Source organism: Gymnogyps californianus, chromosome 5 (assembly GCF_018139145.2).
Source record: "Gymnogyps californianus isolate 813 chromosome 5, ASM1813914v2, whole genome shotgun sequence".
NCBI classification, from domain to species: Eukaryota; Metazoa; Chordata; class Aves; order Accipitriformes; family Cathartidae; genus Gymnogyps; species Gymnogyps californianus.
Window position 1 is genome coordinate 48,082,606 of NC_059475.1, and position 18,794 is coordinate 48,101,399.

Here is an 18,794-nt window from a genome sequence, read left to right on the forward strand (position 1 = left end):
TGTTTAATTTTGCTAAGCCTGTCTCATTCATACATCTCTCCAGTTCTTCCATCTTTTCAGTGGCTTTTCTCTGAATTGCCTCCAATTACTCTAAATCTTTTGGCATTGAATTGTCCAAAACTAAATGTAATGAGCTATGCTCTCTTGCTGTAAATTGTAGCCTGGTTGAAATCTATGCCAATTTAAACCAACAGAGGATTTGGCCCTCTTGTTTTTGTATTCACCTCAAATGAGCTATATGAAGAAAAATTATTAGTTTCATGTTCTTTGATGCATTGCCTTTGCAGAGGCAGACACAACCTCAGCACCAGTGTGTGGGGATGCAAAGGGCTTGCACGTCTTTGTGGCTGTGGCTGTGTCGTGATAAGAAAATACATGTTCTACTACCCAGTGCTAATGAGTTGGAGAGGGTTAATACCCTTTAGCAACAGATAGTAGATGCAGGACTCTCCTTAAAAGTTTATGCAGTCCCAAATTGCAGCTTCTTTTATAATACCTCATTATGATTTTTGCAACTTTTCTAATATTTTCCCATTTGTATGCATGTTCTTTCTATCTGTATGTAGTAGCTTGAATTTGTCCAAGCTTAGTCTCTCAGGTCCGCTATACTGTAACGAACTCCAGGCTATTTTGCAAATAAAGATTAAATAGAAAGTGAGAAACAAATATAAGGTGTAGAAAGGACAGATAAAGGATGCCCATTTAATTGGAATAGTGTGAACAGAATACAAGTTCTTTAAGAAGCCCAGTTATCAAAGTACACAAGGTCGAGGTATTCAAGCTAGAAATGACACCTAATGAGACAGACACTTACTCTGCTATCTTCTTTTGGCAAGGCAGCAAATGCCTTGAGCCTGTTCTTTGCCAAGAAACATCTTGGTTTCTGGAAGACAGAACAGCATCACTAACATTTTGCCATTCTGGGGTAGCATTCATACTGTATGCTGTTATGCATAGAAGAGAGTACGTTGTCCATATTCCATAATAAATTTGAGATATTTAGAAAATACAGCAGTATGGGAGCAGTGGAGGGAGTCAAGTGGTCAGATTTAAGAAAAGTTTGTTGAGTTTCAGCTCTGTACATTTTAGGTGTGAAAAGCAAATGCACTGCTCAGATTAATACAACTGTATTTCTCCACTGTTGGGAAGATATTTGTGCCTGGCATTTTGTGGTGGTCATATTTCAAGGATTGTAAATTGTGGTTCCTTGGTGGCAAAGAGATTTACACTTCTCTCGCAACAAAGCATTAAGTGTTGCTTTTCAAATAACGGTGTTGAATTGGAAGTAATGTGTACAGTGTGCAGAGGAGTTTCAAGCAAAAGCCAAGTAGGAAAATTGAATCCTACTTTACCAAGTGAAGCAACTGCCAAGTATGTACTTCTGGAGGAATTTATCTGGGGTTTGAATTTATGGGTCCTTGTCTTTTCTCTCCCACCAGAAGTGAGAACTCCATCATTCTTGGGTCTGTTATTTATAATTTCATAAAGCTGCTCTGTGACAGGACTTATTTTACCCAGCATGCTTAATCTTTCTCAAATAATGGTGCACCCAAAGAGCAAGGTGTCAAAAAAACTTTGCAGTTGGGAAAAGGAAGATTCAGCACCTGCCACTTTGTGTAGAACAAAGGAGCAAAGGTGGTGGATCTGATGCATAAATTAGAGCTTTGGGCACTTGGAAGATTGGACAGGAATGGAGTCATCTCGAGAAGGTCTTGCCACACCATCCCAACTTTCCTTGCGCTTTACATCCCACACCAGTATGTACAGCGTAATGAACAAAGATGTAGAACCATCACCGTGGCGAGATTGAAGAGGCCCTTAGAGTGAATAATTAGGAGGAGTTGATTACAGAACTAATAATTCATGGAAAGGAAAGGGGAGCCAATTCAGTGAAATTGAAAGAATTTTAAGGTAAATATGCCCATAAATCCTCCAGGGTGGACTCAGAGTTTAGCACTTTCTCCTACCCTGGTTTTATTCCAAGGCAATTTCATTAAACACTAGAGAGAGGGAGAGAAAAAATAATAATATAAATGCCATAAAAAATCTTTCAGAGGAAGGAATAAAAAGGGTTCCTGCCAGAGAGAGATTTTATTGAAAGTTATTATAATACCTATCTTTAGTTTTATGGCCTTTAATACAGGGCCAAGTAATTTCAAAGCTGGGATTCTTTAAAAATGAAATACATATTTTAAAATAGTATAGTATGAATTATTATTTTTAATATAGAATTTAGCTAATATATGGAATAGAAAAATATTTTCTCTCTCATGTTCTTTCCAGTGAAAACACAAACATTGTTTCCATCATAGCATACAGAGAAGTTTCATTACTATCATGTTGCCTGTACATATAGTACAGATAAGAACGTTTAGCACTTACCATGTCCAAATCACTGGGCACACACTGAAGAATTAATCTGTTTACGTCCCCTGGGGCCAACGGGTGAGTATAATCAGCCCCATTTCAAAATGGGGAAAGGGAACCAGAAATGGAATAGCTGGTTTTGCTTACTGCCTCATAGTGAGCCGTTTCTGATGAAAAGAAATGATGTTGGTGGAGAGATTTCTGGGGTCGCTGCTCACTAGCCTCTCCTGTCTTGTGGAAGCAGCAAGTTTAATAATCATCCAGTGAAAATTCTCAGCTCCAGGAGGGTTTTGAAAGGTACAGATTCCAGTTACAAGAAGTTATGGTCTTCTGGAGGTTTCCTCGACTCTGTTTCTGTGGTCAGGAATTTGCTGCTGTTTCTCACTGAAATAGCTTTATTCCTCTGGGATGATTCAGATGTTAGTATCTGAGCGGAAGGTGCATGGAAAACCAATATGTGATGGGACTAGAAAATCCGTTAGTGATGAATTGTGATGGAAAGTACTGAGATTAAAAATACAAGATAGGAAATGGCAAGACAGATTAGTGTACTTATCTTTTCTGTGGTTTCTAGAGATCTCGTTAATGACCCTGACTTAAGTCTAACACCACTTCTGGAGGTTTTTCTCTTTTTCTAACCCTCATTTTTATACATACAAAATCAGTAGCATGGGACAAACAGCAATCACAGAGCAAGAAAAACTGGAATATCAGGGGAAATAGCATGCACTGGAGATGGGGAGGAAAGGACAGAGATTAATTGATAGAATCAAGTGTGGAACCAGTCATGCAAAAGTGCAGATACAGGTTGGAGTTGGCAGGGTTGGTGAGTATTGCACATTACACATTTGCATTTTGTCTGAGTCTGGCTGGCTGTGCCCTTCTGCATTCAGAACCAACACAAGCTGCATGAGGATTTTATAGAAGGAAATCTAGAACACATATCTAAGCGTGCAGCATAAATATGTTGCATGTGCTGTCCTTAAGCTGCTTATTAGATGGGAAATTGATCAAGAAGATAAAGAAGGGCGAGGCTTCATGACTTTTCAGCTCCTGCTCAGAACTCATCTTGGCTTCAAAATTCTTTATCCCTCAATGTTCAGGATCTGTCACACTCGAGAGTGGCTGGGAGGCTGCAGAGGCTCACCTTGCCCAGCACCTGGCTGCTGACCCTGGCCATGCATAGGGCCTCGGGGAGAGAGTCCTGAACTGGACAATGTAAATAGTGATACTTCTTTGGTCTTAAGTGTCTGTGGCACAGGGACTTCCCAAGCTAGGTATGGGGTATTTAATATCTCTGGATGGATGTTTTTACCTTTAATTTCGCCAATCACTTCCAAAATGCATCGAAACCTTTATTACCTACCAGTATCCTGTTGTAAGGAGTTCCCCAGTTTAAAAAAAAAAAAAAGAAAAAAAAATTATGTGGAGAAATATCACCTGGTTTTTTCTGGGCATGCTACCTTTCTGGTTTCATATGATGCCCCTAATAAGCAAGAGGAAAAAACAGAGTTATAAAGGAACTCCTTATTCTTTACAAATACTGAATCACATTGTCAATTCAATTGGATCTGATTCCAAGTTAATGTTGCATGAAGCTCTTAGATATGAGCAAGTAAGTGGGTAGTGGATAGGTATAGCAGCTGATAAGTGACAACCACACATTGTTATAATTTTTATGTTTGTTTCCTACTTGAAGCAAATCATCACTATTCGTCTATGAGACCCTGTGTGTGAATTGTCAGATCTTCAACTAAGAGCAAAATCCATACGCTCTAAATTCAACCTGGAAATCAAAACCAATTGTCAGGGTCTTAGCACTGTCCGAGCAAGGTCTTCTAGTAGTGATGGATAATTCTTTCTTTATTCACAGTGCTATCTTTAACACTCTTTTACAAGTACTTTAGACAACTGTAATATAAATCTCCAGTTTCACTAGCTACATTTCGCCTGCTTAAAAAATTTCTTGCAGTATAGTTTTGTTGACTTATTGTGCTAAATTACTTTACAGTGGTGCAGTTAAAAACTAGTATCTTTCTACTGAGGGACAGCTGCATTTCACTGTTGGAGGATGTGATCACTGTTTGTGTAAGTTATAAAGTGATTTGATGTCCTTTGGGATAAATAATGCTTTATAAAATATATGTGACAGGACCAGAAGAATTGTAGAAAGTAAATTTCTATTTTGTGTGTTCCTCCTTTCTTGACCTCTTACTGAACAAACTTTTAAGTCCAGCTTGTTTTAAGAGAGAAGTCACCAGGATTTCAACAGTGTTCTTCCATTTTTTATGACTGAAAGAAGATGCTAAAAAAATTACCTTAGCATGTAATGCAGGAAATTGCTTTGTAAATGTTACCTCCAGTTCCTTTTAATCTTGCCTCCCCATTGAGGCAAGATTATGGAAGTATTTAATGAAAGTATTTAAGCATGAGACTACTGCAAGATTGCATCCTGCAAAACGTTGCCAAATGACAATGCTGGGTAAGACCGAGTAACATGTACGATAGGGATTCCCTTACTTCATGGCTGTTTTTTTACAGATGCTCTGTTTTTATAATTTTTATTTATAGCTGACCGATGCTATTTTTCTTTTTTGGCTCACTCTAAGCCACTGAAGTCAAGAGTGAAGGAATGTTAGATTCAGTCTGATCTTTCTGACTGACTGCTCGGTTCTGGTTTTTTCCTTAGTTCAAATACCAAACAGAGGGAGATCAAGGAACTTCTGACAGGGGACAGAGGGACTTAATAGCACTAGGACCACAGGAGGCTAAAGAAAAGGCTGAGACCTCAGAACACTTATGCAAAGAGAAGAGGGAGCATGTTAGAGACAGCCATAGCAGACATAGGAATGTAAAGGAGACCTTATTTAAAGCTGGAGAGTCTTTTTCAGGAACAAGAATTTGGAAGGCTTGTCATGATGTGAGATTCCCAGGAATATTCACCTGGAGTACTAAAGTACAGTGTACTGAAGTAGAGCCGCCCTGCTCCTGAGGAGCTGAGATTTCAGCAATGCTTCCTGCCTGGTGAGGAACATTTTAGTTGTTTTGTTTCAGGAGTCATCCCACTGATCCAACTGCTCAGCAGAATAGGCAACTCTTTGCAAGGAAAAGTTGTTAGGGGAGACAATTTCAGCAGAAGCTATGGTTTGAGCCAATGCTGCTGAGCTGGGGTAATTTTGTACTGTGTGCAGGAACGTTACAACTTGTGTCCAGAGGCTGCCACAGACTCTCCCTAATGGTCTGCATTACTAATTCAACTAATTGCAGCAATTACAGGCAGGACATGCTGCTGGGAAGAGACGCCAGTACACTTCTCTCTAACATGCTGCAGTACATGCTGCTCATTAATTAGACCAGCAGAAAAAAAAAAAAAAAAAGAAAATATCACCAGCTGGAAATGCAAAGGAATCTGCTGAAACCTGGAAGGGACAGTTTGGTTTAAGCCTTTCAGAACCAGACTTTCCAGCGTGTCAGCCCAGTCACGGGCACATCCCTGTTCACTTGGCAAGCAGGCAGGTGAGGTTGCATGTTGGGCATACCTGAAACATGCAGTGGTTCTTCATCGTGCAACAAGTGATTTACTATCTGGGTAAATACAAAGGATTCTCAGCCCAAGAGGTGCATTAGGAGAGCAGGAATTACCTCTACCTCAGAGTGATGCATCTAGAAACACAGCAAAGTGTACTGCTAGCTGCCTGGGTGATGCATGTTATCTATCATGTACATTTTTCTTTGCAGAACGCATGTTCAGCCTGAACATGCCTCATATGGTAAGTCTCTCAGTAAGTGCCTTCTGGCTGGGCATACGTGGTATTGGTATTTATCGAGGAGCCCAGCATGTTCCAACCGGACGCATCTACTTTGGCTGTCAGAGGATGGTTTGCCAGCCAAGCAGGTGTCGTAGCCCGCTGTACTTTCTGTGTTCAACAGCACAGTGCGATCCACCTGCTAACCTAAACAGCCCAGCAGGCACACCGCACCTGTGCCCACCTGAAATATGCAGCAACACAGGATAAGCACTGTTCCTCTGACAGGAGACTCCAGCTCCATGGAGGGCACATTTACACAGGCATATTGGAATGCTTGGTACAAGTTAAATATTTTAAAAGTTACAATTCTGAAACATTTTTTTTCTTCTAAGATACTTAGCTGCCTCTGTAACAGCCTCTTGACTTGCAAGTATCTTATTTTTTTTTTCCTCTGTTCTTTTTCCTTCGTTCCTTTCCTTCACATGCCAGACAACAGATGACATCGTTTCATCAGCTGAATGTTCCAGTGATGATGAAGATTTCATTGACTGTGAGCCCAGTACAGGTAAGTCAGGTCAGTCTTGTTTTGCTTGCTTTCTGATTTTATTTGCAAAAACCAATGCATACATATATTTATATGTGTGTGGATGTATACATATAGAATTATATATGTATATATATGTGTGTATATGTGTATATATATACACTTATGTATATATACACTGTATATAAAATAAAAATTATACAGCCAAGCATCAGATCCCATGGACTTGGCAACAGCAAAACACAGATACGTAGTCACTGTTTGGTTAATATAAAGCTGTTTGCATGGAAAGCCAAACTTCCTGAAAGAGATCCCAGCTAATTAATAGCTCACATGTTTGTAGCAGTTACTTCACAGACACAGTGGGAAAGCAAAAATATCAATGTGGCATATGACAAATAATAAAGATTTATGAAGTGGGGAGGGTGAATGTTTGAAAAACAGAAGAGAAACAAAAGTGAAGCAATAATGGGTTATTAGCATTGTTTAATCTTTGTTAATTGCTCTGAAGATGGACTGTAAAAGGATACATTTGTCCATGGGATTTTGAATACAGTTAACATGGTAATGTATTTATACTAATTTTGTTTCGTGTGAGCCCAAAGAAATTGGGGAGCACCAAAACATAGTTCTAACATAACAAAATTAGTAGTAATTCTTACCCTGTTATCTGCAGTGATGCTTCAAAATGTATCCATTAAAGAGTCAGAAGGACTGACCATGTGGAACTGACTCAAATTCTCCCTTTCAGATACATTTTGATAAATTGATGGCTTTTCTTTCTGGTGAGATATATGATGTGATACCCAGCAGGCAACTGCAGTCTATTTTATTTCTTACAGGCTTTTTCAAGTCTTCTTTTTTGAGGCTTGCCATGAGTTAAGCATTTCTATAATAGAGAACAGACATCATCGAATTTCTGTGTACATTTAAAAGGAGTTTGGTTAGAATGTTTTGTCCTTAAAAGTGAAACATATAAATAGTTTAGAGGGGTTTTTTTGTTTTGCTTTGTTTTGTTTGTTTTTGCTTTGTTTTATTTGGGATGATTATTTTTTTTCTTTAAAAAAATCCCAAGAAAACATTATAAATGTTCTGTTTCTAGTTTCCTGAAGCCATTTGATTAATATAATAATAACATTAAAATTCACCCAAGGCTAGAGCTTTCATATTTCTTTTCAATTCGTCCTGCTGTACCTGCACTTTTTGGTAGAACTTGGTCCTGCAGTAACCTGAAATTGGCATTGCCTTGTAGCTGGGAACTTCCACCCGTACTCTTGACTTCCCTGTGATGGCAGGGAAGGCAGTGACACAACGACTGATGCTAACAGGTAGCTCGGCCTACTCCCATCTCTTTTTTCACAGATCTCTATGAGTTTTTCGACTCCCCATCTGGCAGAAAAGCAGTCCAAATAATACTAGATTATGAAGCATAAAAAGTGTGGGTACTGGGATTTCAAATAAAGTTAGTAATGAAATGCCAGCACAGTGATTATCATGAAAGGGAAGCATGAGATTAATAGGATCATGCTAAAAGGACTAATGTTCCACAACTGATATGCAAGTGAATGGATAGGAATCATTTCATTAAAGCTTCACTAACATTTCAAGACTTCATTTTTTTTTTATTCTGATTGCCAATTATTTCAATTAAAGGAGGAAACAAGACCTTTCTCAGACTCCTCCTCTTGTACATTATTGTCATTTGTGTTTCAACACAGAAATCACAATTACTTCAATGGCTAGAAATTGTAATAGCAATGTTTTCAACTTGTGCTGCCAGTGGAAGAATCAAAGTTTGAGGAGAAATTTGGTAAAACAGGATGTTTAGCATGAAATTTCAGAGTGCTTTAGAGCAACATTTCCAGACTAAAAATACCTCTCTCCTGACACAGTTAGAAATCTAATGCTACAGACAGGTACAAACTGGATTTGTAAAAATGACTTGCCTTTGAAAACCCTGCTAAGCATTACACTTGGCAGCTATAAGTGCCTACAGACATTTGAATATCTGCTGTGTAAAATAATATGATTTGCTGAAAATCCGCTGAAGGTACTCTCCTAAACTACTAGACATTCTTGAAAATTTCACCCAGTATCTTTTATTGCACCCTACTCCTCCTCGATAGGATGGTGGTCTGCATGAGCTACTGAAATCTGAATCTTTTCTTGGGAATTACTGTGACATTGAGAATAAAAGTTAGCCTGATTATGTGTAAAAAAAGTCTCCCACGTGGTCCTTGCTGATGAAATTTACACTTCCAGATTTTGAGGTTTCCTGCTCTCAGAGGCACTGGTGTACAAAGTCGCCAGAAGGAGAAGGGATATGCAGGTCCTTTTTGCCTCCAAAAGCGTAAACTTAGCTCATTCCATCTTAATAAGAAGGAAAAGTAACAGGTTTATGGTGCTCCTCATTTAGGTTTCTTTGTCTATCTTATTGTCTCCATTCCCAGTGCATCCAAGGCATGTAGAATGGTGTCTGCAATACAGCCAGTATCAAACCACTCACGCAGGCCATTCCACTCTGGAGTACTAAAGCAATCAAAATCCAGTGGTGCTGGCTTGGCTGAGCAGATATGTTTGCCTTTATACTTCACCAGCCAAGTCAGGATTCTGGCCATACGCCAAGATCTGGTACTTAAATGTATACATCATGGAAAGAAAAGATCCGGATTATCTTGCTTGTATTTTCTAGCGTGTGGGTTTGGATTTTTTTTTAATTTAATTTATTTTTTTTTAATTGGGCCCATTTGAAGTTGCTCCATCCTGTTTTGTTGACAGGTCAGTGTATTTTACGCTGCCTTCTGGCTTGCCTGATCCCTTTTGCAGCAAATTGAAAATTAAATGACCTAACCCACCACATTGTTGCTCTGATAATATGTAGCTTTTAAAGCTCTCGAGTTTCTGCCAAACGCCAGGACTTGGCCTTCCATCACCCTCGGTGCCATGGTCCAGTAATGCAAAGGTTACTGAACTCACTGCTGCAGCTGTGAGATATGATATACATCACTGTGAACCTGCTGTGCAATAACCAAGACAAGGGCAGCAGAGAATGTTGCCTGGCAAATCAAAAGCTTTCAGATTTCATATGGGTCAGAATCAAATCCCAAGATCTAAATATATTACTTTGGTCTTGGTCCTGGATCAGAGGCAGTACCCTACAGAGTCCTTTTGAGGACTTTGGTTTTGGTGTACTCAAAGATAGTTCAAAAGACAGAAAATCATGTACTCTTTGAGGCTAAATATCGTATGAGAACCATTTGCAAGGTCTTATTGCCACTTAACTCTGATTGTCTGTTGAATCCAAGACCTGAATCTCAGTAAGCATACGATCTGCATCTGGACACTTGCATCTTTTTAACAGAAGATGGTGTAAAGGCAATTTCCTCACCCTGCTCCCCTCAGGATTTTCCTGGCTAGCTTGAGACACTCGCTGTAGCAGGCTGGCTACCATTCTGCACCCCTCTTCCAAAAGTGATTTCTGTTGGGATTTCTGTATATCCCCTTGTTTAGAAACCAGGAACTGTCACAGGACCTGTCCTGACTGAGGTAGCCTACAGGCATCCCCTGTAGACACATACGTATGCATAAGGAATTATTCTAACAGGTGGTGGCAAAGACAGCTGTGAATCCGAAACCCATTTGTATTTTACATAATGAAAAAGAAGCCATTGCAGGTTCAGGGATAGAAAATACTTGGTATTCATCTTATTGCAGACAAGCCTAGATACCCTTAGACCTCTAGATCTCCCAGAATGCCTTACTGTAAATGATACAGAGGGCATAAAACTGCACATCTGCCCTGAAGAAACACTTACAGTTGAGAGCAGTCCCTTTCTTATCTCTATGGAAATGTCGCTTGTCCCAGTACATGTTCGAAAACCTTCTGGTTTCTGCACCAGAAGCATGATGCTTTTCTCTGGTATGAGTACAGGACTCTCTTCTGACCTGTTCCGGGGAGATCTGAGGCTCAAATATTCAAGTTCCTCAAAGCTGAAGCCAGGGTCCTGAGTCTGTGCTTGTGAACACAGCTCTGTGGTGGTGTTTTGGTCATTCAGCCGCTCTCAGAGAATGAAGGATTTGTAAGGGAAATATCTTTACTCCTAACTAGGAAACACTGTGCCATCATGAAGAAAGAAAGCATTTATCTCTTTCCGGTCAAATAAAGAGCACCCCTACAATCTGATCTTATTGAGAATTCAAAGCCTCAAGGGTTATAGTTATGCTTTCCTGACAGCAGCTGCTGCTGTCTCCTCATACCATTGCCCTTGTTCCTGTTAAGCATGTCCATCAGTGCAGTGCTCTGGCACCAGGCAGGCTGGATGCTGGTAGCTGGGCAGCTGATTGGGATCATAGCCCAAGCTGCTCATTGCACTACTCAAAACAGTAAGACCCAAATACTCACCGGTTAGCCTGAAGCCCGTAATGCAACCTCCTGAAATGGTCTGTACGGCTTAATCCTAGCTCCCTGGCTTGACACAGCCCGTATTTCTTCCCTGGTGCAGTTGCCAGCTTTCCCTTCCTGTCATTGGCCCAACAATTTCCTAGGTTGTTTTTTTTTTTCCAGAGAAATTTATTCTGTGTTTCCCAAAAGGCTTCATATATCATAAGGTTGGCATTGTCTAATCAGACTGGTAAGCCTTTCCCATGAGGGACTGGAGACAGCAATAGAGATGCCAAAATCTACAGTTCTTTGCATTGGAAGTTACACAGTGTTTTGTAGCATATACCCATACATAGGAGACACATATCCTACAGGTGTGGTGTCTGTATCTATAATTTACTGGCCTGTACCCATCCACTTCAGGCTCCTGATTTATGGGCTAGGACAATCAAGCTTCCACCCATGTAAGCTGCAGAACTGGGTACCTGCATGCTGCCCGGGACAGAGATTTATTTGCAGAATACAAGCAGAATCTCTCTTCCAAGAGTCTACAAGCAGCCAGCACAGTACAAAAAGCAGTATGCTGGAAGTGAAGAAACCTTGACTGAAGAAACCAAGAGAAGTGCTGATTTGGCTCTTATCCTCCATAAAGTGCATCAACCTTCTGGAAGCATCCAGGGAATTTTCATTGCTCTCCTCAGAGAAACATCCCCCACAAATCCAGTGCCCAGTTACCCCTAGTCTCTCCCTCTGTCAAGCAGGAGTTCTGCTCCGTTTCTCATCCTGTGAAGAAGAAATGGCCTTTAAAGTTGGGCACATGCCTCAGAGTACGCAGAGAAGTAGGCTTCCCATCTCACAGGCTGAGTACCATAAAGACCTGAAGGAGAGGGATTCATCCACGGCACTTCCCAGGGTGTAACAGCATCACTTGTTTGATGGAATTTCCTAGCTACAGTCTTATGGCCAAAACAAAACCAAACAAACAAGTTTTACTAATCAATCATGCAGATGACTTACAGGAATTTTTGTTTTCTTTTTTTATATTAGGAATTTATACTGAGTTTGGTTTTCAGCATATTGGTCTTTTTTCCTATGTAAGCTCCAAAGGCCCCACCCATGAGGATATTTTATCTATATATGCACTATATATACAGTGTGCATATATATCTATATGTGTATATGCTAAAGTAATAAATGACCAATATCAGCAGTAGCCCCTATCATCCAATCACATGTTTACACAGAAATTCATGCCTTCATCTAACCCTAGCATCCGCTGGCGTAGACAGATGCATGATATTGTTATTTCTTGGTGAACAAAGCACGTTAATTTCTTTTTTGTTAGAGTTTTTTCTTTCTTCCTTTTATTTATTTGTTTACTTTTAATCGATAGTTTCATCTACCAATTAGCCTTGGGGTAGGGTGGGGCAGGGAGAATAAAAAAATTATACAGGTATATCCATCGATATATACACACATACTCCGTGTATATATAGATAGATATATACATTGTATATATTTGAAGAACATTTTCTGTCATTTCACTTCATCTTGTGCCGCATGAATTTTTGGTGATTGATATTTTAGTTTCTTTTATATTTCTTTCCCTTCTTTTTGGCTCGTAATGGTGCCATACCGCTAATTTTTAATTTTTAAAATCATTGCTGTACTTTTCAATTTATATTTTTAGAGTTCTTCCAACAAAATAATGGTTTAATCATCTCAAGAAAGAGATATAGATCTGCAAATCAATAAAGGCAACAAAATCTTTTCTTGCCATCCTTAAGAAATCCACATTTTCAGACATCCCAAGAAAGTTGTGTGCAAAAGAATGAAGATTCTTACCCCTCCTTTCTTTTTATTTTCTCTTCTTCCTACCTTTTTTAAACTTCTGCAAAGTCTCTATCCTGTCTTTTCCCTTTCCCTTTTTTTTAAATTGACTTCAGAGAAAAAACACCCAGAAGGAAAAAAGACTCCCCTTTATCCCTGCATTCTCCCGGGAAAAATTCTTCCAACAAAGAAAGCCCTACAAACCACAGATGGCATAAAAAGAATTTTATTGCAATGCAGAGTATCTGTCGTATCTTTTATTTCTGGGTCAGTGCAAGATCATTTTTATGGCATGCTGTAGTTTAGCTGATTTAACTAACCATGGCCTTCATTAATCGGTGCATGGGCTGTGATGACGCCATCTTGTGTTTCATCAGAGCTACGCATTCAGGCTAACCGAGCAAGTCTGTAGTGTATGATTTGGGGGGATATCGTTTCAATTTTAATTTTTAGTTGTATTATAATTTCTTCTTTTTGGAAGAGTTATGCCAGTACCGTCGGCTGCTTCTTGCAGCCTCAGCGTTATATATCTACTTTGTTTTATGGGTTTTTTTGCTCTTTTTTATTTCTCGGTAGCGATCTTATGTCTTGTCTGTGTCCATCTGTCTTGTCAGTGTGTCTTGGAGTCCATTGGTCCAGTGTTGTTATGTGATTCTGTTCTCTGTTCGTAAGCTGGTGTTCAGCTCCCCACCGCTCTGTCATCCCTCTTCCCCTTCCCCTCCTTCCCTCCCCACCTGCCCGAGGGGGGTCCACAAAGGGGCACCAAGCTTTGAATGATGTTCCAAGTGTCACCCTGAGGCTTCGGGCTGGCAGTTGCAAGATGTCCACACAGCTTCTTAAGAAAGACAAAGTTTGCAGCTGGAAACTTTTCAAACTCTGTTATCATTTCACTCTTAGAAATGGTTTACTGGCATAATGCTAAAGTGACTTCTTATACAGCTTTTTAGGGGATTTGTATGTGCATGCTGACGTCTTAGAGTAAGAACTCCTGTTATCTGTGCTTTAGGCACCAGAAAATGCTACGCAGGGTGCAGGCTGTATGTTAAATGGAAGGTACCTAGGCCTTTTTATAAAAGGCAGTCTTGGGAAGGGAATATCACTGTGCACGTGGAACTGAAAAGATATCTATATGAATGTATTTCTCAAATCCACAGTTCATAGTTCATTTGTAGTTAGGAGACAAAAATGTAGGATGTACTTAAGATTTCTAAGAGTAGTGCATCTTCACTCGATGGGGTCAGTCTTCTGTTTGTCACTGTGTGACGTCTGCCTCTTTACTGGTACTGGTAAAAACTGTCTTGCTGTTGTTTACTTGTATAACTTGAACGCAATTCTGGAAACGCATCTGGAGTGTCTTTTGCCATATGCATCATATATGTGAAATAATGTGTAAGGCAGAAGGAAACAAGTCAAGTTTTCAGGTGTCTGCTTAGACTTGAAACACTGTTTAGAAAAAAACATCCTTTGGCTTGTACAGTGGTGCATTTCCTGGTATCCTTAATTCTGTTCCCGGTGAATGTACTAGCCATGTTAGTGGCACGGAAGGCCTCAGTGCATTAGGATACATCAGCTGGCATCCGTGGATCAGCTCAAGTTAGTGGAGGAAGCGGCAGCCAGTTGTCTTGCAGATAACGTTCACGACATCACAAAAAGCATGCTTACACATACCTTTAACCTAGCTAAAATCCCAGTTGTTTTGCAGGAATTAGTTTGTTCTGCAGGGAAGATGAGATGATGAAATCTGTGAACTTTTCTCACAAGAGCATGATATAAGGCTTACGTGTTTAAGCTAAGAGTTACCAGAAGAGGGAAGTGATGGGATATGTCAGGTCTCCAACATGGAATTATTTCATTTAATTATTTCATTTAACTTATCCAAGATATGTTTCCTGTACTTGCAGAGGGATAAAAAGAAGATAGCTTTTCTTTCACCAATAAGAACCAATGATCTTATACTCAGTTCAGTTTTCTTAATTCATATATGATCTGAGAAACATTACTGAGTGCTATCAATTATAGCAAAAATGAATCAATATTTAAAGCTTGCTCGGTTTAGATTTTAGATCTCTATGTGTTTTTCACAACTATTAATTCCTACCAAATCTAAAGTTTTTTCTTGGCAATTGCTTAAATAAAGCAACTGCTTATAAAATTATATTATAATCAACAAGCTCGTGGTTTTGTGTAATACTGCCCTCTGTCAGATAGACCAGAACAGTCCTGTTTTGAGACTAACAGCAAAAGAAACAATTTTTTTAGCTCAAGTGGCAGGTTATTGGAGCAGAACAATCGGAGTTTTAGCCCCCTGCATCATGAAGTTCAGGGTAACCTTCATATTGGAATATTGTGATAAGTAAATCAAGTGTCCAGGCATCAGGATGGTAACCTCCAGGCTGCGGTAAAGCTGCTGTGTCCTGCTGAATGGTTGCTTTTGTTTGCCTCATGTAGCCTCTGTGATGCCTGCGACTAGGTCTCCAATGCAGGGAGCGAGAGGCTCACCGTGCAAGGTCCCGTTGTGATCCATTTTATCCCACTAAGTATATATATGGATTTCTGGCACTTGAAATAGTTAGTTCATACTTTTGTTTTCTGTCTCAGGGCAGGCTGCTGGCTGCTGGCTGCTGGCTTCAGCTGTCATGACATTTGTCACTGAGCAAGGGGGAGAGCTGAGGGTTGAGTTCTTAAAGCCAAGGATGAAAAGCCTAAACTCCGGTGTGCCACTCCCAGGTCTGCTGTTGATTCCTTCTGTGACTGTGCATCTATATTGCTTATTTGCCTACCTGTAAGGTAGGGTAAATGAAATACTTCTTAGCTAAATGAGGTGGAGATGAAGGGAAAGAAGGAGATTTAATTAATATTCTAATGGACTTTGATATTCAGGTGCAAATTGCTGTGCAATGCACCAAAATGGTACTGTACTGCTAGCTACCAAAAATGTACAAGCAAACTATGTTATTGTTAAGGTTTTAGTACTAGGTGCTATCTTCACTTGCTGTGACAAGTAACATTATTGTGTAGTTTTATGAAGTAGATACAACTCCTGATCTGTTAATGCAGAAAGGAGCAAGTAAGGGATACAAAAGCCAAGTATTTTCATGTCAGGGAACATTGGTGTGGCATCATTTTCATTAAATATCACTTTTTCCTCTAGAGTTAACACATGCAGTGGAATGAACCATGTTCAGGCTACATAAAGTAATGTCATAAGTGGACTGCAATATACAGATCTTTTATATCAGCACTTCCATCACTTGAACTTGCATCCTGATCAGAATTTTGCTTCAAAAACTTCACAGTTTCTCCAGCCTGACTTAGCTGGTGTAAGTTTCCCTGGTTTTGCATTTAAGATCAGGAGATCAGGATCAGACCCACAGTCTGGCTACCTTGCCCTTGCTGCCTTCCAGTCTTTTTTTAAAGCGTGTTCTCTAAACTCGAAGCCATGTGCACTGTCACATTCTGGCAATCCCTCTAGTGCTGTGCCTATGTTATCAAGCTGACACATGTCTAAAATACTAAGATATGATATTTTCAACCTGCTGGGACTTGCTTTTTGTCCCTGTTTGCTTTGATTTTCAGCTTCATAAAATATATGGGAAAGAAAGAAAAAATAGCCAATGACACATTCAGTGGAAGAGAAGAGCTAGCACATGACTCAGGAACAGATTTTGCATCAAAAGCAAATGTATGTATATTAGACCCTTAAATGTCTATAGCAACTGATTAGTTAGCTTTAAACAAGAAGAAACTATCTGATTTCTGAAAGTTATATATCTATTAGAGAGAAACCATGTTGAACATTTGCAGATACTAGGGACAGAGGTACACTTTTGCTTCTAAAGGGTTTTATTATGTATTTCGTTTGGTCATCATGCCTAGACCTGGAGGTGCCTGATGTATTAGAAACCCAAAGGTACTGATGTTCACATGAACTACAACACCTGAAATGATACCTCGGTAGAGCAGGAAAACCTATTCTACTTCCATTTTCAACCCAAGTAGATCATGAGATACCAAAGCTTATAATTATGTCAAAGGGGCTATTACCTTGCCTTCATTCTGCCTCTCTACTTCAGTTCCAATTTATTGGATCAGTGCTTTACCCCAAATGTAAGCAGCTGGGAGTCACAGTTCCTGAGGGATGTGAAGTGTTAACAGTTACCTTAAATGCTGTGTGAGGAGCAGGAGACAAAGATCATACCAGTTTTGAAACTAGGGACAGAGCAAAAAAAAATAGACTGACTTGATTTGAAATCTCAGATGCCCACTAATTCAACAACATATTTTATTCTGCATTTTCATTGCGCTGATAGATACATTATTAAAACCTTACAAAAGAGCCCCACTCAAGGACTCATTTTTCTACTTCTGCTGAGTCTCATAAAAACTGAAGTTGTTTGGTTCAATGGGGTGGTGTTATAAGGATCATCAGCTCCTCTTTTGGCATTCAGGAGGAACTACAACTATTTTACAGACAAACATACGAAATCTCAAAATTAGCTTCTTTTAGAGCAACAAGAAGATTCCAACACTTTTGTCTCTTCACTGGTTTCACGCCGTCTCAGTATCAGACCAATAAATGTCAGAGGCATCAAAAAGGGGAAAAAAGTTGTTCTGTCTTTGCAGAACAGCAGAAGAGCAAAGCAATTTTGAACTTTTTTTTTTTTTTTAAATGGATGTCAATAATTCTTTTTTTTTCCCTGGTACTGAAACCAGTATGACTGATTTTAGATACTAGTTTTAGTGACTACTGATTTTCACTGCTGAAATCTTGGTGACTTCATAAATTTTATATTTGACAGACAAAAAGAGCAAAAATAGCCCTGTAATTAGTTCAGGGTATTTTCTAGTATATGAAAATATAATTTTAATTTCTTCTTCTGACTTCTCTCCATGAAGCAACAAGTCTGCTGCGGAGTGCCTGGAGATCCATATTTCCCCTAGAATCTGTGGTTCTCCTGTATTCTAATTTTTTTAGTATTGAAACACGGATCATTAATATATTGCAAAGCATGTGCACGCACACACTCTCTCGCTATGTATACATGTGTGTATATTTATACATCTGTTAATGCTATGTTTGTGTTTTGGCTAAAAGGAGCATTTTGGGGAACTGAAATAGAGGAGTAGAACAAACTTCTTTAGGAGCTTTACGAGCATATGTGGAACAAATAGATTGAATCTTGCCTTACCCTCTTTCTCATACTCCTGTTAAGTTCTGTTAATTCAAGTCTGTCTTTTGTGTAACTCAGAAAGCAGCTAGTGCATCCCAGCATTTTGGGGGAGGTGTTTTGTAAGTGCAGGCAAGTGTGACTCTCGGGTTTGAGATCTGGGCATAGTCTGAAATAGAGGACCTCCGGGACACATCTGAACTCACAGAAGGGAGGTGCCTTTGGCAAGGTTCTGAATCACTTATCTCTGCCAGGGAACTGGGGACTCTCAGAGAGCTGTGGGGAGGATTAAGGAGGGTTTGACAGCTGGAGAGAAAGTCAAGGGACTTGGCAGTGTAGCGGGCATATGTATGTATGTGAAACAAAAAAAAAGTACTTTTTTGTACAGTAGACTGGACATACTACCAGATCTGCCCTTATTCCAGTGGTTGATGGGTAGCCTTCCTCTGGAAAAAATGCTGCGACATGCCCCGCACAGCAGTAGATTGAGTGACCTCTGAGCATGAAATGATGAATGACTTTTGAGCTTTATTTTCTCATAAGATAACCAAGAGGTTTTCAGGTTTGCTTGAAACCCTTTACTTCACATGCTTAAACATGCCATGTAAGCCCAAAGGGAATACAGAGACTGGAAGGTAGTTGAAAGTGTTCGTGCCCTAGTTCTTTTTTGATAAAAAGTGAAGATTTGCTGTTGGCAAAGTACTGTGGGGACTCAATCTATTTTCCTCTGAACGGTCTGTGTCAAATTGAAAAAA

General features: G+C 39.6%; 1 protein-coding gene across 7 annotated transcripts in view; it reads left to right on the forward strand.

Annotated features, from left to right (window-relative positions):
- NRXN3 (neurexin 3) overlaps positions 1-18,794 on the forward strand; it is a 988,734-nt gene that overhangs the window by 945,301 nt on the left and 24,639 nt on the right. For 5 of the 7 annotated variants that reach the window (XM_050898473.1, XM_050898470.1, XM_050898471.1 and 2 more), the window contains one exon: positions 6,606-6,681. In XM_050898473.1, coding sequence (XP_050754430.1) covers positions 6,606-6,681 — 76 coding nt within the window. Of the gene's footprint in view, positions 1-6,605; positions 6,691-18,794 lie in introns of all 7 variants that reach the window. The other 2 variants (XM_050898472.1, XM_050898476.1) reach the window with 1 other exon arrangement.